Source organism: Neopsephotus bourkii, unplaced genomic scaffold (assembly GCF_033783945.1).
Source record: "Neopsephotus bourkii isolate Nb327-2 ecotype Australia unplaced genomic scaffold, CSIRO-AGI_Nbou_v1 NB_53, whole genome shotgun sequence".
NCBI lineage: Eukaryota > Metazoa > Chordata > Aves > Psittaciformes > Psittacidae > Neopsephotus > Neopsephotus bourkii.
Genome location: NW_026900570.1, coordinates 8,719,662 through 8,741,739, shown reverse-complemented (window position 1 = coordinate 8,741,739; position 22,078 = coordinate 8,719,662). Strand labels below are relative to the sequence as shown.

Here is a 22,078-nt window from a genome sequence, read left to right as displayed (position 1 = left end):
AGTCATATGTAACACACCAAATGGCTCTGGAATTAAAAAAAATCACAGAACAAACATTTCAACGTCAGTCAAGATGGCAATGCTGGGAGCAGTGCTATAGTGCATAATCAAAGCAAAAACAGTTAACTGCCAGTATTATTTCAAATAGAATGCCAGTATATTTTTCTGTCAGTTTAACCCGTATTACTTCCAAATGTCTCAATTCTAATTGAAAATAGATTAACAAACCATATATAAGTAGCATATCCCTTTTTCTGTTTGCATATCCCATGACAATCTATGTATTTTTTACAAGAAAACTACATAGATGTTTCTTAAGATTACAACTGAAATGCACCAAGCTCTTTTAACCCTATTGCGTAAAAAAGTCTATTCAAGATAGCTGTGAAGACCCAGTGTGTAAAATCAGTTGTCTGAAGATGACATAGATGGCATTCATATCGATGTAATATGCACTAGTGAAGTGTTTCTGTTCCCTGTGAAGAGAATCATGTTTCTTTTTGTGTCACTGCCAACTGAAGTTGTTCCAACTCTCTGCTTATGTATTACACTCACCCTCCCCCTCAGTTGAAGTATTCTCTCAGTGTGATGGTGCAGCAGGTATGACTTAAGAACTGACACAGGTTCAAAGAAACTTTCTTTCTTGATACATTGTATCTAAGCAGAATGACTTCCCCTGGCAGGGATCTGGCCAAGAAGTGGTATCAGTGTAACCGAATGTTTGGGAATGAGGTGCCAGAGGCAAATGGGGGGGCTACTTAAATTGACATTGCTCTTTCAGTTTCACTTTTCTTTACAGAACTTCTGATCTTGCTCACCAAATCAAAAAAACCCCAAACCAGTTAAAAAGTAACTGCTACTGAACCATTAGATACTTCTTTGAACCTGCAGGACATATCAACAGGTTGGACCTTTCAGTTTAGAGAGAGAAGATGACCCTGGGTAGTCATTCTGATGGCAGCAAAGTGCCTGGATTTCAAACCTCTGTTCTGAGCCATATTATGTAAATCATGGCAATCATAAAGAATCCTGACCTGTGCAGTCATCTTATAGATTGTGTTTCGTCTTAGTGTTTGAAATTAAGTTGGTTCATATCAGGGACTGATACCAATTTAATTAGAACCCATTTTAGGTAGTGATGCACTTCTGTAGCAGTTGTTTTGGCCTAAGCTAACAAATACAGAACCACAACTCTGCCACAGCCAGAATGCAACACTTCCTCTTCACTGCCCTCCTCTTCGAGCCTATCACCTTCTAGAAGCTGTATCAAGAGCTGAAGCTGGTCAATTGTCTTTCTACCAACCAGGACTAAACCCCTTTGCAGTTCACTCACTCCTCTGACACACTTCATTAAATTATCAAGAAACAAGGAGTAAATAGTAATGCATTCTTAGTTACACATTTCAAACCGGCTTATGAGTTCAAAACTAATAGAAAAGAACTACTTTGCCAAATCCACACTGTCAGAGTTCAATCAAAATTCTCAGCTTGTTTATAAAAAAATCACTCCAGGGCTTTCCATTATTTACCACACTCTTTCAAAATGTTGTCCTGTTTGTAATCAGACTTTATCTTTAAAAACATTTGTGAGGTCCTACCATTATCAAAACCGCTACTTTTGGCTTTTTGAGTATACTAAGCAAAGATGGAATTTCTTTCAAAGGCTTCAGCAGTTATTCTCAGTAGTTTTAGACTTACATGCTTATTTGGTTATCTTATTGTTCTATCAAATATTTTCTAATTGACCAGAGGTTTTGTAGAAAAGCAGTTCATTTGATGAATCGGCATGTTGTACCTAATGGGTTAGTTGTCAAACCAGAAAGTTATTAATCACGGGAAGAGAAACTCCTATTTAAACCCCTGACAATACACATAAAGTATATGCAACAAACAAAAGGAGGGAAGCAGAACTGAAAACAGGAAGGGGGTGTTGTTCAGTATTTCAACAAAGGAAATGTAGGATGAAAACTGAAAACTTGTGTAAGTATCAGTGACATGAAAAATATTGTATTCTTTGCACTACATTGAGATTCTGATTGTGTTAAATAACTTCTGTGAGTCAAATTAACAAGCTTAAATGCTTAAAGGCAAAAACCTTTACTTCTTTTTTTTTAAGTACAGGAAATCAATAACCAGGTTCTCTTCATTCTATGACTAAGACCTGCACAGACATATCACCAAGCCTGACACACACATCCTCCAATTCTTCAATCACAATGAGTCATGTGAAATTAACTTTGTTTTTTTCATTCTTATTTAGCACACTATTGAATAGCTTCTCACAGAAAAAAAAAAAGTAAAAATAGGTAAATATGTAACTTCAGAATCTAAGTGGAAAGATGTATAGACACACAATCTAAAATATATGGTTGTATAATTCCTTCTGACACTGCTTTGTGAGATACTGAACAGCAGTAAGACAGAAGATGTTAAAACACCGCTTGTAAGAGGGTCTAGGGCACAAGCATTTATGCCATTTAATATTAAAACTGAGAATACGGGCTTTACACTTCCTGGAACGAGAAACGCTCAAACATATAGTACAAACCAAACATGACTCATGACATTTGAACGTATCCGGTGGCAGCGAGGGGGAAATAACGCGTGCAGCTCCCGTTGGTTATCCCTTGACAATTTCTGATTTATTTAGCAGAATAAACACAAAACACAGTGTCAATACGCAGTATTCCGAATGACTGCTGCATGGGACGTGCTTTCAGCAACCAGAAGTTATAAATGAGCTGTGGGCACTGGTTTCGCGGACGGTTGTCCCACCGCCCGGCTGCTGGCCGCTCCCTCAGCCTTGTACCTCACCAAGGAGACATCAGCAGCCTGCGCGGCGCCCCCTTTCCCGGGGGAAGCTCGGGGAAAGCGCCGGCCTCACCTCGGATGTGCCCTGCGGGGAGGCCGCCCGCCCTTATCGGGACAGGGAGCGTCTGGCACCGCGCCGCTGCTATCGCACACCTGGAGTGCGAGCCCGGTCTATGGAGTGGTACCACTGAGGACACACGACCCATCCCGAGCCGTGACAGCCCGGCGCCCGCGGCTGTTAGCCAGCTCCACACAACCGGCGTAGTATCCCCTCCAACCTACACACACCCCCCACACCCTCCCCCCCCAGCTGGCCCGCCCTTCCCCCACACCAGACGGCTCGTCCCACCCCTCAGCCAATGAGAGGCGCTGCGGCAGCCTCGCTGCGACTGTTGGCCAGCGCGCCAGCCGTTGGTCGTCCCGCAGCCAATCGTCGGCCAGCTTGAGCCCCGGCCCCTCCTCCTTCCGCGGCCGCTGGGGCTGGGAGTCACCGCAGACGCCATTTCCTCAGCGCCCCCGCGGCGGCGCGGCTGCATCAGCGCTGACGTGAGACCGACGTGCGGCTCCGCCCGGCCCAATCCCCCCCACCCCCTGTGACGGGGGCACCACGTACAGGGCGGCGGGTGAGTGCGGGAGGGGGCGGGGATACGTGTGCGCGCAGCCCGACCCCCCGCGGGCCGGGAGCCGGGGAGAGCAGTGGGCAGCGGCGAGCCCCGGCAGCGCAAAGGGCAGTGCAGTGCGATGCAGTGCAGGGCAGGGCAGGGCAAGGCAAGGCAAGGCAAAGGCGGGTAGGGGGGCGCTCTGCCGTGCGGCTGGGCTCAGCCCCTGCCGTCGGGAGCGCGCAGGAGGGGGCGGAGGCGCGTCCTCGCCACGGCCGAGAGCGCGCTGCATTTAGGAACGGCCGCGCAGGGCGCGCCTGCCTCTCTCGTGCCCCTGGCTTGGCTCGGTTTGACGGCCCCGAGACGTGAGGAGCTCGGGAAGGGGACTTATGGAGTTTCCTGCTCCGTTACAGCCCGGGAGCCGGCAAGCTGCGTCTCGGGCTCTTTCTCCGGAGCGAGGCTTGGGAGGGAGATCGGTTCGGTTCGCCTGTCGGTAGTTCGGCGAGTTAGGGGACAGGGCAGCGTGCTTACCCGCTGTGGTCAGACAGCCGGTGCCCCGGCGGAGGGGAGACTGCTGTCCCATGCGGGGTGAGCCATGGTGCTTGGGGCCGTTCTCTTAACTAGGTAGGCCTCATTACATCCTTGCCCGTAAGGTTTCCCAAGCTGGGGCAGGAAAACGGGTGGGAGATGGTCACAGTGGGCTTCGTGATACCTAGGTCCTGTTAAAGGTTTGAGGGTTCTGTCTAAATCCACCACTGTCCTATCAGTATCTTCCTTGGTGCGGCGTGGAGCCGCATGTTAAAAGATTCCACAGGTACTGGTGCTTAAATCATCTTTTTACTTACTCAGGGGCTGGTTGGACTCTTCTAAACGAGGGCCATTCATCCTCTTCACAGCAGACTCAGCGCTGCCTTGTCTATTAACGAGGTGGCAGATGCGAATTGAGAGGTAGCATGCTTGTACTTACAGTCATCGTAGACTTGGGTTTAAATTATTTTTTTTTTGAGGGTGTAAATAGTTTTAGAAGAAAAGGAGCGGGAAGAAAATGAGGAAACATTAGAGTTTAGGACGCACAAAAAACTTCGTGTTCTGCTGATACTGAAAACTTAACAGAAAGATTACACTTTAAGAATTAGGTCTGTTATGCTGTTGCTCATTTTAGCCTGGCTGAATGCTGTGACCACCTTACCAACCAGTGTGCTTTGCAAAGCAATATAGTAAAATATAACAGGCTTCATACTTGAAACCACAACAATCTTCTGAAAGTAGCACATTCTGAGTTTTCACACTCACCGTTGGGTCATCAATAAATGCAAAACAGGTGTTTGTAAATTCACATCCTTGCTCTCTAGTAACTTCCCTGTGAATAAAAGCCTACAAAGAGATCTGGAGCAGGGGTTGAAATGTATTTCATAGCCCCTTACAATATTTTTTGTAATAAGCTACCTTTGTAAACAGTCTCTAATGTATAAAGTGTTGTTGAAATAAAGAAGTTGTCTTTAAAATGTCTCTTGAGTATTTAATTAGACAGTTGCACATTTTTAGTTTTGCAAAATGTTATACCAGTTTGCTTATGTAGCCTAATTTCACCAGTAGGCATTGCTTGTATTAAGATTCAGTGATTTAAACCAAAGAGGAGTATTGGGGGAAAGTGAAGGGATTTTTTGTGTTCTCTTTTTATTGCACAAGAACACACCTTGATAAGGATGCTATTCTTCAGCTTTCATTTATAGACAGAAGTATAAAAGGTTCACATCTTTAGCTATAAGTCACGTTCCGTTTTCTTGGTCACTTGGGCAACGTTTTCCTTTAGCTGATGCTGCCTGCCAGTTTTGTCCTGTCAGGACAAATGTTTCTTCAGCTGCTGCTGTCAGCTGAAGAAGCTTTCAATGTGCACTATATATATCTCCATAATTGGTGTTTACCTGCTACTGACTTACTGTACCTTAGACTTGGTGACTGCAGTAAACATATGCTAATACGTATTGGAACCTTACTAGCTAGTTAACAGTTAAAACCTGCCTGATCCTGAAGGTTTGCTGCTTTTTAGGAAGGAGCAGCTGTTTGCCTGCATTCTGGAATGCCATTCCTTTGCCCCCTCTTTATGCGAGGGGAGAGACATAACTCATTAAAAATCCTGACTGATACTTAAAATTGCTGTGCAGCCAAGGTACAAAATGTAAGAAATGACTTAATACCGAATGTAGGACTAAAGCTTGTATATAATTAATTATACAGTGAAGAAAAGCATTATGTAATTTTAAATGGGACCTAAGAGCATATACTTTGTAACTGTTTGCTTGGTTTTCCTTTAAAACAGAAGATAACCTTTAAAGTGTGGTATACTACTAATACACTTTTATAAAGTATTTTAAGTGATTGTCAAAATATGTATTTTTTTTCTTTGAACCTTAAAAGCAATAAATGTTACAATTCAGTTTCAGTGGAGACTTCTTGAGTGCAGTACATACAGAAACTGTTTATTTTGGTAATTTCTGTATCAGATTATTAACTGTTTCTTACCAGTCTGTATTACTGGTGTTTTAGAAAAAAACCCAACCATAATTACAGTCTTGTTCTGTGTTTTTCTGTATGCTTATTAAAAACAGTTTGATATATTTAGTAAAATTATTTATGAGATAACCCAGGAAATGGAAAATCTGTACTGTTTAGGTTACAGTAATCTGAGTTTATGAGGGTGCACTAACAAGGTGCTAACCTGGACCATGCAACTCAGGAGTTTCTCAGCATGCTTGGTCCTGAGCTGTGCCCAGGCCCATGGGAAGTGACACGGGTGTGTGTGGCTGTACTGCTTCCATGAGGTGGGCTCAAATGACTTTGGCTGGGCTTCACCTCCAGGGGCAATAATCCCCTATATTATGTCTACCGAAGAGATGTGCTACATTTTGTCTGTAGTCATCTTTCTCATTGAAGTTGTGTAACAAGATAACTGTTTTAAAATTACTTATGCCCTTTGTTATTTATTTTTTTTGGTTTTATAGCCTATAGTTAGATCAACATTTTTAGTCGAGCCTCTGTTCACAAGCATACTAGATTTACCACATTGTCAAAAAGATGTGTATTTTAGGCTGTCTAGAAAGGGTATTTTGCTGTGTTCTAGGGCAACAGTTGCATTTTCTGGTAGTAAAAAGTGCTAATTAAAAACAGTATACAAATTTTCAAAATTTACTCCATTTTGCTTAAGATTTAAAACAGGGAATCATTTATGAGTGAGAAATTATAAAATTATAAATGGAAAATCTATTTAAATTCTTGAGTTTTTCATGTATGTCATAAATACTAATTACATTTGTCATTTCACTGGCGTGTATAACCCTTGCTGCTGTTTTTCTAATTTAATATAGATAATCTAAAAAAATAGTCCTTTTTACTGTATTTTTTTAAAATACTAGGAATAACTTTATTTCTGCTGCACTGATGCTCTTTTCATAGTTATTTAATAACTCAGTAATTGGATTATAGCAGATGAAAAGACTTGGAGAGGAATATCTTGATAATCAATGTAGTAAAATTAATTTTTTTTTTTATTACAATGTTCTGCAATCAGTGAGGAATAATGCTAAAATTTATAAATGAAACCCTATTTTTATTTATTCATTTAATTTTAGAACATGAAAAATGGCACTCTCTCTCTATGTAAAATTTCTGTGCAATGCACTCAATGGGAATAAAAGCACTTGTGTTTTGTTTTGTTTTTCCCTAACAGTAGGTTATCTATGACAGATGGCTTTGGTTAAGAAAATACTTCAGGGCCTGTCTAAAGTGAATTAATTCTGACTAAATCTCACCTTTAGGAAGAGAGGTTTTGCAATTAATGTTTTGCCAGTACCTATGCATGATTTAATTTTCCTTGGTATGTGAGATGTTGTGAAGCTTATGGAGGCATTTGTACATGAATCAGGTGGAGCTTTCATGTTTAACACTCTGGATGGTCCTAGGTTACTAAGGAGGAACATTTTTTTTTTTTTCTACTTTATTATTGTGATGCATGAAACTGGAATGATTTAGTAAGATAAACATCTCGTTATGAAAAATTATGGTGGAAAACTTGGTGAAAACATTCTCCTCGGAGTTTTTCAACTTTGATGAATTTCAGTAGATCTTTAATTAGATTGTATCTAAAGAAAAAGGTAATAAGTAACTAACAGGACAGGAATGTAAAAAGATTTTAGGTGTAAAATGTCTCCTGAATCTACTCTGAAGTGATACTAACATAGAGTATGTAAGTTCTTTTGGCAGAAACACTAATGTTAACCCATAAATTCTTGAATGTGTACGGCTTGGCTTACAGCTGTTAAGTCTGGTCCGCAAAATACCATTGGAGGAATATAAGCTTGAACTACGCTTCTCTGCATCTTTTGACTGAATTCCTTTTTGGTTTTCCATGCATTTATTCTATGCAGAAAGGGTGATGTAAAACTAATTATTTATTCTCCTAAAAAATTGTGGAATATTCTGTAAAATAGTGCAGCAAATGGAGCTGGGTTTACATGTAATTAATTTTAATGGAGTTAACTTTTAACATGTGCAACTTGGAGTCAGGCACGTGGGAGACTTCCTTCCCCATCTCTTCCATCTCTCAGTGTGGGACCTGAGCAGAAACTGCAGTAACTGGCAGCCAGTTTAAACAGTTGAACTTTGAGTTCAGATGGGCTTGCCATCCCTGATTTACAGTAACCAACAGAGAGGAAACAAGATGTGTTGCCTCTTAAATCCCACAGCTGTAGTATCTTCCTTTTGCGGCCTCAGTTTCTTGTTTAAGTAGGTGTAGGTGGGAGCACGCTGCAGGGTTCTCTGCTTGACCCCGTCCTGTCTGTTCTGTTTGTAAACTGACCTGTTGCTATGTCAGTGTTTGTGACATCACCTGTTCAATGTTGCACCTTCAGTGCAGGCTTTGGTAGGAGAGAGAGGGAGCTGAAGAGAACCAAGCTCTTGTTTTAAAACTCACAACTTCCGGTATGACTAAATATGCCAAGAAATACAGAAAAGCAACTGCCAGGTAATTGCATTTTTATATAGCAGATATATTTGGAAGCTTTCTCTGTGGCATTTAAACTCATAGTTTAAATTGAGGGTCAAGGAATTGCTTACTCTTGTATGCAATTTACCCTTCTTCTAAAGCTGCAAAATGGGAAGAATTGTGTGTCTTAAGCTGCAAGTAGTTACAGGCAATTCAATTGTAGATCCCAGCTGAGGTTTGATATCTTGGAAGGTTTGAGAGGGCTATAGCAGCACATGGCTGCTGGACAACTTGAGCCTTGGCCATGGGGAGATGTGAGGCACAAAGGACCTGCTGTGAGCAGTGCTGTTGGGGCTTCTCTGGAGTACTCACTGCAGGGGAGCCTAGGCCTCTCTGCTTGTCCCTCTCCAAGCCATTTCCAGTACTGCCTCTCCTTGCAGCTTTCCAAAGTTCTTGTTTTAGGGCTTCTGGCTATATGAATCAATATTTTAATATGGGGGAACCTCATACTAAAGGAAGGAAGGACCTCAGTTAATCTGGAAGGACCTCAGTTAGTCTGGAGTTTTTAAAGGAATCTTTTATTTTCTGTTGTTAGTTGTCTGCTCCAAATATAAAATGGTCTGGAATTGCATTTTTCTCCCTATGTGCCTGATATACCTCCCTGTACTGCATTATTTAGATGTGCATGTGCTTACTTTTAGACAGATGACCATGGAAATGGTTGAATCACAACAGGATGACAGTGCAGGGGATTGTATGCCAGAGAGAGATGCTGTTCGTCTTCAGAATCAGCCAGGCCGAAGTCATATTTCTCAAGGGTCTGAGGTAAGCTGAAACATGGAAAGATGAGAAGGGTCAAGAAAGAGGTATTCAGAATAGTTATGATTTTTGAGTGATTCATTTATATGGAGTTCTCTTGTTCTGTAAGTCTTGTTATTAAATAGGAAAAAATAGCAAAGGTATATGGAAAACTGTGCATGTGGTATTTAACAAAGAGCTAGTACAACACGAGGTCTGTTATAAAGTAGCACTTTTAGGAGACCAGGTTTTTCAGAATGAATGGTAGGCACTTCTTTTTTTTTTCTTTTTTACTTTTCCAAGATGATTGTGTTTGTTACGGAGATGAGGATAGGGTCTTAAAGAGTTAAGGTGTTTGCAAGATCTAGCATAGTTAAAACATTGTATCTTTAAGAAGTGGTGTAACAAAAATGAAAAATGAATTAAAAATAACTGTGGTTCTTCCCTAGTTCTAATTTTTGTACAGAATGTGTTTAATTCTTTCGGAAGTACATTTTTAGTGTATGCTTATTTTATTTCATCCTGTGCATCCAGTGACAGTGTCTGAAGTACTAAAAATATACATATTCTGTATGGTAGTCATACCTGGATTATTCTTTGCTAGTTAATGGATGAAAGATGACATAGTAATAACCCTCAAACATTAAAAATATGTACTGAAAGGTTCAGTGCTTAAGAGAGGTAATATTCTTGCCAGTACTAAGATTTATAACTTCAGGAAACTGTATAGACCCCTTAGAAGGATCTTCAAAAACACTTTATGAAAGAAAGGAACTGATTTAAAAGACATCTTGTAGAATTTCTTCATCACTGGAAGTCAGAAGTTACTCGGTAAGATTTGATGCATGTGTTGGTATGTTAGATAATTGATCTGCATTTTCAGGACTGAATGCAGCTGCTTTTTATGGGTTCTTTCAGACACAAAGTAAACTGCAAACTATTTATGAGTGCTTATTTGTTAGCTTTGTAACCTATGGCATATGTTGTGGTTTTGATACATGCAGCATTAGGAATACTGCAGGGTTTTTGGAGGGAGGGTAGGAGGGATTGTTTGTTTGTTTTCCTTTAAGAATGGAACATGAAACCAATAAGCTTATTTGGTTTGCTCTGTAGATGTAATCCCCATATTTCTTCGATAGTTCAGTTCAGATTTTGTGCCCTAACTTCACAGTGTGATTTACATGTAAAATCTATTGGCATGTGCAGTAGTCTCTGAAGAAAATACCTGTCAATTCTGTCACTTGGGATTTCTCATGATGATCTAGAGACAAAGCTGTCACTAATGCTGTTGGAAGGCTTCTGATGGGTCAGGGAATACATTTTTTTGTGTTTATCTGCATTTAATGCTTGAGCACATGTGAAGCTTCAGCCATACTGCAATAGGCCTCGAGTGTTTCAACTAAAACTAGTAACTGAAGTACCAATGGATCTCAGTCCATCAGCAGTAAAATGAAACGTGCACTTCAGTTTAAAGGCTCAGGATAACAGTTGAGAGTTTACATCTGGGAGTCCCTCTTTTTGGTCAAACAGCCTAGGGAGCCAGCACTGCTCTGCACTTGTAGCTGGAGTCAATGTCCCTCCCTTGGGATGGACAATGCCAGAAAACTGGCGTTGATGCAGTTGTGCCACTCTAACCAGCAGTGAAGCAGGGGGCCTCCAGGGGACAGCCCTGCCCCCTCAGCTGTCCAGCAGTGCTCCAAACCTCACTGGCTGCCCCCTCACTGCTGTTCCCCAGGCCAGGGCCTGCAGGCCGCAGCTGGGAGTCCGGACCTCCCATTAGAGCCTTGAGCTTGAACTGCCACAGCATTTCCTGCAGTAAAACAGGCAGAAAGCTTATTGCTGAAAGACTTTATTGTGACATTTCTTTGGTTTAAGATGAGGAGGACTTTCTTAGCTTATGTTCCTACCTGGCAAGCTCAGAAGATGAGGTGCTTTGTCATGGTGATGGTTGGAGGTAGACACTGGGAGGTAAACCCCTGCTCAAGGCAGGGACCGCATGTGGGACATCTGTCTGCTTTTGCTGGTGCAGGGTGGGAAGATCAGGGTGTTTGTTAGGAATTCATGGCTGTGCTGCTGGTCCAGAGTTTGTGTATTTTAACTGTTACAGAAGGGTGCAGGTAGTTCTTTCTCCCTTTGGCCTCTGGAGGAGTGCAATTAAGAGAAAACAACCACTTAAAGTGACTGAAATATACCTTGGACTAGCTTCCAATCATCTTCCCTACTAATTTACTGCAGATGTATGGAAATGTGAGAAAAGAATGACTGAGTTCTTACTTAAAGGTAAAATCATATAATAGTTTGGGTTGGAAGGGACCTTCAAAGCTCATCTAGTCCAACCCACCCGCAATGAGCAGGGACGTCTTCAACTATGTCAGGTGGCCCAGACCCATATCCAGCCTGTCCTTGAATGTCTCCAGGAATGGCGCATCCACCACTTCTCTGGGCAACCTGTGCCAGTGCTTCACCACCCTCATTGAAAAGAATTTTTTCCTCATATCCAGCCTGATTCTCACCTCTTTTAGTTTAAAGCCATTACCCCTCGTCCTGTCACAACAGGCCCTGTCTTTCTTATAGGCCCCTTTTAAGTACTGAAAGGCTGTAATAAGGTCTCCCCAGAGCCTTCTCTAGGCTGAACAACCGCCACTGTCTCAGCCTTTCTTCATAGGAGTAGTGCTCCATCCATGATCACTGAAACCAGCAGACATCTCTGCGGTTTTCTTTTTTGTTTTATGTTGGGGGGTTTTTCAGCCAAATATTTGTTCAGCCTTGGTTTTGTTAAGTCAAAAGTGAAGCATTTTAATATGTTATCTTTAAGTACTGTAATTATCGTTTTCTGTGTATTGTAAGAATCGCAGAATAGTTGAGGGATCTTTTGAGAGCATCTGGTCCAATTCCCCTGCCCAAGCAGGTTCAGCCAGCTAAGGTTGCCCAGGACCGTGCCAGACAGTCTTTGTGCCAGACAGCCCTTGAAGTGGTGATAAAGCACTGCTCATCACTGATGTCAGGAAAGTATATCCAGTTGGGTTGTGAACATCTCCAAGGATGGAGTCTCTACAACCTCTCTGGGCACCTGTGCCAGTGGTTGACTGTCCTCACAGTAAAAAGGGGTAGGATTTTTATGTTCAGATAGAATTTCACGTGTTTTATTTTCTTACTTTATTAGTAAAGAAAATATAGTTTGGGGGTTTGTGGGTATTTTTGTTGTTGTTTGGTTGTTTGTTTGTTGTTTTGTTTTGTTTTCTCCCTATCTTGTGTAATAGATACTGCTAATGCATTTTTGGTGATAAAAGTAAAATTACTTCTGCAAAAGCAAAAATGAGTGAATTAGAAATATAAAAAATGAGATGCATCTTTCATCCACTGTGGCAAAATTGTCATTTTTCTGTCTTGAAAGGATTTTTATTTTTTTTTTACAAAAATAAGTAGTGTGAAATAATTTATAGCTGAGTTTCTTGCATCCCTCACTTTCAGCCAGTTAATAAATTGACAGAGTATTGTTTTAAATATGTTTTCAATGTCATTTCAATAAGCTCCAGCCTCCAAAAGAACTGGGTAAGAAAATATTAATTCATTAAAATTTTGGTGATTGTCTTTAGAAGCTGTTGGACATGTACAAAAAACCTGTAGAGAAGCTTGATGCCTTTTTTCAGTGAAGAACAAAGGTGTGAGATGGAATATTTCTCCACCTGTGTTTAGATGGGCTCCATAAGTCCCTGTTCACATGCACAGATCTTACATGAATACATACAGGGCTGTTCTTAAAAGGAAGATAACTCGGGAATATTCTGATAATGCTGTGGTAGCCAAACTTGTATCTTGGAGCAGTTATATCTTCATTGGTATTCACAGAGAAATTATATGTTCCTTTTGCAGCATTTCTAGAAGACTTATTGCATTCTGTGTTGTCCTGTGCTCAGCTACACTAAATTTAACTGTAAAAATGTAAGATCAACGTACTTGGACCTTTTTAAGATTTGACAAAAGTACTTTCAGTTGTGGTCTTTTCCTGTAATCCTACATCTTTGTTTGGTTCTTTGAATCACTTTTTGTGACCTTTGTCTTGTTGTCTGTCAGTAGAGTTGTCTGTTGCCTTGGTCTGAATTACCATCTGTTGACCTTTCCATGCTGGTTCTGGACTAGATATTGATAGAGATTTACAATGTGAGAACTGCTGTCAGAAGAGAGCAGAGGAAGTTTTCCAGAGCCTGGAGTGCATAGCCATTCCAGGTTGGCACTGCTCAGGTTTAGCACCTAAGGGGTATTATCCTTGTGGCCTCTTGCCATCAAACCTTGTGTTAAATCTTGCTCCCAACAGATTGAGTCCTGCAGAATTCTGACAGACTGTTTTAAGTATGGCTATAAAATCAGTCTGCCAAATGCAACTCCAGGATATTTAGTTAAGCTGATGTTAGAGGACTGTAAACCTGCAGCCTTGTCACCATTTTATGATTACTTAAGGTATGTCACCAAATGGCTGAAATCAGCCTAACCTTGTCTTCCTTAAAACCATATGCTGCTTTTTTTGACGTTAGCTGTGGAATTGACCAAAACATCCCTGCCTTCAGCTTTTACTCATAGAGGCTACTCAGTGCCTGAGTGCAGTGAATGCTTTAATCTTTAATTAGGTGAATTCAGGATGGGTTTGCCTTGTCTTTTCCCACAAGTACTTTTCACTTCACTTCTGGAGTCCTTGTAGTGTTTAGTTTCTGCAGCAGGGACAGTACTCGGATGAAGCTCTGTGTGTACTTCATATCAGCATATTCAAGTACTGTGCACTTCATATCAGCAATGTTTAAGGCATGAGGGGTTGAGTGTGGATGTAACCTCTAGAACCTCTAGTACTATGTAGGGAGATGTTATCTGACCTTGGGCAATGAGAGTGTGTATATCCACAGTATGGCTGTTCAGATGGACAGTGCATCTTGAAATCAGATAATGATGAGTAATGTCTTTATGACGGTTATGAACCTCAGTGTGAAGATAGTTCATGATCTTCTTTTGCCAATGGAATACATGGTTGATACTTGTTGAAACCATTAGGCTTAACAGTTGCATACCTAAGAGGAAAGCATCCGAAAGGACATTACAAGATCTAAGTCTCTTTGCCATTGCTAGGGACATAACCCTTAAACTCTTTAACCAGATGCTTAATGTGTTATGCTTCCTCTTCCCCTTTGAGTTCCTGAGTTGCTTCTGTGGACTGTTTTCAGTTTTTGTGCCAGACAGCCCGTGAAGTAATGATGTTAAAGGTAGCATTGCTCATCACTGATGTCAGAAAGTAATTTTTTTGCCAAGTCTGTTTCAGTCAGCATTTATGTATGATAGTGTCAAAAGTACTGGTATTTTAGTTAACACAAGAATATTCAATTTGAAAACAATGCAAAAGGAAATGTGCATTTTTATAAATGTTAGAAATCATTAAAACAATTTTGATTCACAAGTTGGAAATATTTTATTTCCGTCTTAGTCATAGAAAACAAATTTAAAACAAAATAATTGCAGACATTTTAAAGAAAAATGTGTAGGTTACACATTATGCAACCTTTAGATATATGTGGAAACTCAGCAAAAAGCAATTAAATTAAATGGAACTGTTTAAAATGGATTTAAATGTAAATGAACAAGCAAATTGCTTTTGGTTTGATCCAGTTTTAAAATGCTACTGTCTTCTCTTCCCTCGTCTCTATCCCCCATTTAGTCTCTTCCCTGTATTGTTGGGAACAAAGCGATTTCCATCTGTCATGATGTAAACTTCAGTCTAAAAGAGTGTGGTTTTCTCTTTTCCTTGTGTGTTTCTACTGAATAAGCGGCTTTTAAATGAATGTAGTGTTTTTTAAACTTGAGTACTGGATTACTGCCTGATTGTAGGTGCCTGACCCATTGTGTACTGAAAAGAAACTCATAAGCTGTTCACCTTGTACTTTTTTGTGTTGTACTCAAAATGTTCTTTCTGATACACAGAGTATTGTATCAGATTTCAGCTCTTGCGAAGATAGTAGTAAGTGGAAAGGTTTGATGAAATTACCTTTTTAATAGTTTGAAAAGTTAGCATATTTTGTAAGCATTGAACCTGATCTGTCTTTCCTTGAAGCTTAGGTTTAGGATGATGTCAGCTCTGACACAAAAGAGGTCATATTCTTCAGATTCTGGAGACTTTTTAGATCTCAATCTCAAATACCTATCTCAGAATAATATTAGTATTTGGTTTTTAGATTGGAAGAAGGTTCGTATGTCCTGTTTACATGTTGCCATTAAATGCCATTTAAAGAATAATTGTTTCCATTTCATAGTTCGAAATGCCCTCGATTGTTCTATTTCCTGAAAAGTGGTTCAGTTTCCCATGACAATTGAACAATCACATAGTAAATGTCGACAAGATCCTGTCTCTGTTTCCTAGAAACATTGTTTCTTCAAGATAATTTGAGCCAACATCTGGTCTTTTTGATAGTAGTGCATCTTAATAGCAATTAAAAACTTTCTCTAAAGAAAGGAATGTTTCCCAGACAAGGCAATCATTCAGGAGTGAAAGCTTCTTTCATATTTGGTATTTAAAAATCCCTTCAGTGTGAACACAGAAAAATAGAAAACTTTCTTTAACTTTTGTAATATTCAGCATTCATCAGGTTTTTTCTTCATTGTCATCTATTCTTACCTTTGCTTCTCATACCAGATACCTTTTGGGTCTGAGAACAAAGCTGGGAAGGGAATAATACCAGAATTTTAGATACGAGTCAGGGTCTATTCTTGTGCATGCAGAATATAGAAACAAGGCTTTTTCAGTGCAGTTTGCTTTGAAAAACACAAGATCTGTTATTGTCATATGATTTATGTTTGTCATTCTCTTCTGAGTTTAGAGATGCTTCATCGCACAAAACTTGGCATCGTAGTGTTTTCCCTTTGCTTCAGGATTTGTTTCTGTTAGTAGACTTAACAGGAACAACATAAATATTGAACTATTTCTTGGCCTGTAGGTGTATAACTGTTTCTTAACCCATTCATCCTCATTACTGATGGTTTAGAAACAAGGCATGGAGAAAGCTGTGTGTGCTCTAATATGTCATCCAGAAAAGGCATCAAATTATTACGAAACAAAAGAGTTTCTTCAGCTGTGCTATGCTTAAAGAAGATTCAGCTGTTCTTTAATTTTTGTTGTCATATTGAAATATATATATCTAATTTTGCTGTCATATTGAAATATTGATATCTAAATATATATATAAAGAGAATTTATTAAACTGAATCAATTTAGAAATCAGTGTATTGCTTTATTTAACAGGGTTGGTGGTTTTTTGCTGTCTTAATAGTTCTCTTGTCTCTTGGGGAGACATCTATCTGAAAAGCCTACCTTCTTGCCAAGCAAAGCAAGCAAAACAAAAACAGTTCTGGCTTTTTTTTTTTTCTCAGTTTTTTTTAATTTATTTTTTTCCTGATTAAGACATTCTGCCCTGTATGTTGTTGCAGTGACATACTAGTTCAGCAAATATTGATACTATTCTTGCATTTCTTCCTAACCTTCATGCTAACAACAGCAGATTTAGTGTGTGATACCTTAGGGTTGTTTCCACTTAAAAAAAAACCATGAAGTCTCAGGAAAAAAAAAAAAAAGAAGAAAGATTTGCAATTTGTTAGGGGACAGATTTAAGCTTTCCATACCATTTAGAAAGACATCCACCAAACTTTTACTAATAAAACTAGTATCTTTCTGTGTGTGATAACTACACACATCTAAGCTATTTTAAATATGGCATCAAAACAAGTTTGTTCAGTATCACTTCTAAAAGCATCTGCTGAAGTCTTAAGACATGTTACTTAAACATGATGGTTGTAATTTTTGCAGGTTTCTGTAGCTGCATCAAGTGCTGGAAGAGGATCTCCAGCTCTTACTCTAGCGCATTTGCCTTCTGGTCAAACAGTTCATGGCCAGGGTGTCATTCAAGCCACACAGCCCTCAGTCATTCAGTCACCACACATGCAAGCTGTTCAGGTTAGCTCTTTTATTGTTACATTTTCATGAATATTTGGTAACTGATAACTCTTCCCCCCAACTCCATTTCCAGTTTCTCTTCATTCCTACCAGTGCTGTAAGATTTACTCATAAGGTGCAGGAAATGGGGAGGTACGTGGCAAGCTGCCAACCAGTAGCAGCTCTGCAGCACTGTGTAGTGATTCCTTAATGCTTCCTGTTTAACTGGTAAGAAATTGTGTCTTGGAACCCTGAACTTATGAAACAGCAAATTTATGTAATAATGTGGCCTTACATTAGTGTACCTTGCAGTTTTTCTGTGGATTTTTTTCTTTTAATTCTAGGACCATCATGTTTCTAATGAGACTATGTACTCATAAATTTGCGAATATCTCATACACTATTTTTGGAAAGGATCTAAGTGTAATGGAAGTAAATGTGTTGTAGTGAAATGATTACTTGTTGGTTTTAGCAGGCCCTTTTAGAGCATCTGGTATTGCTTTTTGTGGGTATGGATATGAAAAGACCAAAAATAAGGGCAGCCTCAATGTAAACATGTATTTGGCAAATCTTCACATATTTAAAGTTGCTGATGTTGAAAAACAAGGACCAGTGCAAAATGCTTAAGATATTTCTGAGCTTTTAAATAGGAAAAAGGCTAGAGAAAATCGACTTGCAATGTTTTGAAAATGACTTGGCCTCCCATTGGTGTTTTTCTTGTAGCTAAGAATACCTTTGCTCTAGTTTTCTTAAAATCTGATTGTGAAATGTCAACTGAATTGCTCTTTGCAGATAGAATTGGTATCTCTGGTAAGAAAGGCTGTATACACCTGTTACGCATGAGCTGTTTGACCTGTAGTCATTGAATGTGTTAAGGAAAAAACATGCGTTGTTGGTCTTCTTGTGAAGCCACCTTTAATGTTTCAGACTTACTGGCTTTCAAGTGCAGTGAATAAGAAGGCATACGTAAGTATGATTTATTTTAGAGTTTAGAGAAAAAGAATAAAACCTTGGCAAGATACTGAATATTTTATTTGTAAGGAGTAGGTGTAGATGGGACTTGCAAGGTTTTGAATTTCTAGCTATTGAAACAGGTGCAGTAGATGTCAAGACACTTGGGTTTGGTCAAGCTTGAACTCAAAGTAAAGTATTCAAAACAAGTATTTTTTAAAATGGAATTCTTTCTAACTGTAATTTACCAGAGCAAACTTCATTATGTAAGCATATTGCAGTTATTCCAGGTAGCTGTCTGCTTTTCTTTAAGTCAGTGTAGTCAGGATGCATTTTGCTCCAAAGCTCAGAAGGAATTTCTCTGGAATCTCTTGCCAGCTGCTGTGTCGTCTTAGGGGAGTGAAAGTTGACTATTTGTTGTGTTGAGTAAACTCTGTCTGTTTTCCCTTTCCCAAAGGAGTAGAGACAGGAAAGCTGTGCCCTGATTAATACTGATTAGTCAGTTCCAGGGTTTTGCTCTGGTGCCATTTGAGCATGGTAATGGCAAATAAGGTGACTCTAGAAGAAGGGTTTGAAGATGCTGTAAAAGACTCCATTACACAGGTTGTTTAGCCTTTCGTGATCCTCTTAAGTAATTTATCCTGCCATCTGGCATTTCCTCCACATCATTTGGCTTTAACTTGATATTGTATCTTTGCCAGAAAGTAGGGAACTTGGGAAACAGTATCAGTTTACTTTACAAGAGGAAAAAAATGTATGCTGAAAGTTGTTGTTGAGGTTTTGCTTGACTTCTCCCTCTAACACCTGCAGCTTTAAACCAGAAAATGTTCAACCTTTTTTCTTGTAATGATGTTGTATTTTGGATTAAGGGAAGGCTTATCTATATCATGTTCCTTACTATTTTGTTAATGTTGTTTTACTTGTTGGAAAGTTTGAAGTTAAGATTATTATTTGACTTTTCTACTTGATCCCCTCTGTAGTGCGTCAGTTATTGGCAGACTAAGTTAAGTTTGTTCAAAAAACACAGCAGTTTAGTAAAGTTGAGGTCTGAATGATGTCCAGGAAAAAATGACATTGTTTTTCACTGGTCAGCATTGCGAACGTTGTTGCTTGCTATTAGAGCAAACCAAAACATTAAATTTATTTGTTTTGACGAAAATTAGAACTTTTGACATTTCTTCTGCAAAATACCCTCTTACGCATTAAAATGCTTAAATTGCCTTTTGATTTCCTTACCTTCTTCCCAAAGTATGATTGTTCTTGACTTCTTTGTCCATCTTCACAAACTAGGGGTGGCTATAGGTAACCCTTAGTGGGATGGGAAGGTTTAAAGGCACTAGGGGCTTGTTTTCTTGCTGTTTGTCCTGAAGCAATTAGATACATATTTTTTTGTCTCCCTTCCATCTCACCTGGCAGAATGAGAGCTCTGTTTTCGGATAGGATGTCCAGGCTCCTGGCTATGTAATACTGTTTTAGTTTTGAAGTTCTGTGCCAGAGCCTTGAAGGTCAGTTGACAAGCAGATCACTGTAGGGTACTGGGGGGAGATTACTTTCAGACGATCTCTTTGCTGGTCAGCATTGGTCCATTCTTCAGAAGGATGGATACAAAATTCCTGAAGCTCTCTTATTTCTGCCAGTCAGCTCTGAAGCCTGGTTTTGAGCTCTACATCTGTAGACAGGCAGAAGTACATACCTCTCATTATTTCTGGATGGTTAGTTTCTGGATGGAAGTTTAAGAGTTTTAATGAAGCTTCCTACATACTACCCAGCAAAATGAGGCTACATTTAGTATTTTTACATAAAACTGGAAAGTAATAGAATTAACCAGTGAAGAGAATTTTGTTCTGCAGTAACCTGTAGTTTTTTCAAGGTGTAGTTTTACAGATTCAAGTTGTTGTGACCCAAGCCTATACATTTCCAGAACCTTCCAATCACCTATTTTCTGTTGAGGTCATGCAGGTTTTATTTCTAGCACCAGGCACCCAGGTCTGGCAGCTGCAATAATTCTGGAGCTCTTCTTTGTCTTCCCTGTGCTGCCTGCAGCGATTCCAGGTCAAACACTTGAGCCTTCTCATTTGTTGTTAGCTTAACATAGTGCTTAGTCTGAAACTGAAGTCTGATCTGTCTTTATGTGAAAAGGTCATTTTCCAAACTAGCTTTTACTGCACTTTCAGTTTGAAAATCTTAAATGCCAGCAGTTCTGAGTAGTAAAATCAAGAAAATAGGGTGTTTTTGTTGTACACTAATCACTTTCAGTTCTGTATAATAAGATAGTTGCTGGTAAAAAGTGTGATTCAACTCTGGGCCTTAACATTGTCTCAGGTAATTTTAAGAGAAAAAGAACCTGTGAAAATACTACTAATAAAGGTCTAAGAAAATGAGGGATTGAACTTGTCAGAGGGTTCTGAAACTTGCAGAGTATTGCTAAGCAGTGTATTTGTATTTATGAATATGTGTTGGTAAGTGTAATAAATGTGTAAATAAATGCATTTTCTAAGTAGCTTTGGTGTGGTTGTGAAGAGGCTTTTGTATTGTATATTGTTCTTTAAGGTGTATCAGTGCAATATTCTGTATTTTAAATGTTTAATTTCACTCTAAAAGCTAATTAAAACGTGTACTATATTTAAAGAAATCTATCTTCAGTACTTTTGCTAGGTGTCATTTACAAAAAAGTAACCTGGATTATTTAGATTTTTTTCTTTCAAATAGAATGTGTCATCTAAATGACTGTATGTTGCTAACCTCATATTTTATGATTTACTTTGGTAAAGGAAGTCCAAGATCACATGAATAGTGATCAAATAAGTGCACAAACTTCATGTATGCAAGCATAGAAGGTTTTTTTAAAAGTATTTTACTCTGTTGCTTTTTTTTTTTAATGAAGTTATGAATTTCAGAAACTTTGCTATTACAGGCAGCATCAATTGCAGATGAATCTGCAGAATCAGAAGGGATAGTTGATTCTCAAAAGCGTAGGGAAATACTTTCAAGAAGGCCTTCATACCGGTAAGGAATTTTAATTTGAATTTTTAAAGGCAGCTTGTATATTACAGCAAAACTGTCTGATAAAAGCCTTATTTTTCTCATGGATATGGAATTTATATGTATAAAATTATCTTCTTTTTTCTTTTTAGAAAAATTTTGAATGAACTCTCATCAGATGCTCCTGCAATACCAAAGATTGAAGAAGAAAAGTCAGATGATGAAGGAGTGCCTTCTGGAATTCCTGCAATGGCCATGCCAGCCGGCCTGTATCACTCTAACACAGGGCAATACAGTATGTTTCCAAAGATTCTATGTGAAGTTGCAGAACATATGTAGGAACAACTTTGTTTCTAAGAGTTCCATAATGAAGTGTAGATGTTGGATTTTGGTGAAAAAGAATCAGAGCTTCTGTATTTCTAAATAATTTTGGGGTTTTTTATTTATTTTTTCTTAACGTGGTTATTATAAACTTTCAGTCTGTTTCTTGTAAAGTTTGTTGGTTGCTAGATTTTGTCCTTCTAGAACTCCTATGCATTAAAAATGTGGAGATGAGGCTCACGTGAAATGAAAAATATTGGCACTTTTGTGTGAATATTCAGTGCTGTAAATGATTGTGGTTTCCAATGGCTGTAATTTATTTTTTATTAGTGCTATTCATTACATGAAATGACAGTGAGTTAAACTATTGTGAAGTCTAAGGCTGGAGTATGAAATTATTTCTTAACTTTGACTTTGTTTCTTAAAAGAACTATGTCTCTTCCTGTCCACTTGTCAAGTATGAACACTAACTGCAGAATTAACTTAAACCGTGTTCTCCAACATTTGGTACTTCATCCAAATTCAAGTTAAAAGTTAGATTCACAGTTCTGTTCTGTGGATTCATTGCTTCTTTTTTTAATTCTCATATTTAAAAATGTTGGATAACTCTCTCACAGCTTCTTTGGGCTTCATCAGATATTATCCAAGGGAAAACTTTCTAATACCTCTTTT

General features: G+C 39.1%; 1 protein-coding gene across 15 annotated transcripts in view; it reads left to right on the top strand.

Moving 5' to 3' along the window:
• Window positions 1-3,213: 3,213 nt before the first annotated feature.
• Window positions 3,214-22,078, top strand: part of CREM (cAMP responsive element modulator) — a 36,585-nt gene continuing 17,720 nt past the window's right edge. The window contains exons 1-6 of one of the 15 annotated variants that reach the window (XM_061350125.1): window positions 3,214-3,434; window positions 8,318-8,430; window positions 9,093-9,216; window positions 17,027-17,173; window positions 21,018-21,109; window positions 21,238-21,380. In XM_061350125.1, coding sequence (XP_061206109.1) covers window positions 8,390-8,430; window positions 9,093-9,216; window positions 17,027-17,173; window positions 21,018-21,109; window positions 21,238-21,380 — 547 coding nt within the window. In that variant the 5' untranslated portion in view covers window positions 3,214-3,434; window positions 8,318-8,389. Of the gene's footprint in view, window positions 3,435-3,758; window positions 4,231-8,317; window positions 8,431-9,092; window positions 9,217-17,026; window positions 17,174-21,017; window positions 21,110-21,237; window positions 21,381-22,078 lie in introns of those variants that run through there. The other 14 variants (XM_061350072.1, XM_061350091.1, XM_061350063.1 and 11 more) reach the window with 14 other exon arrangements.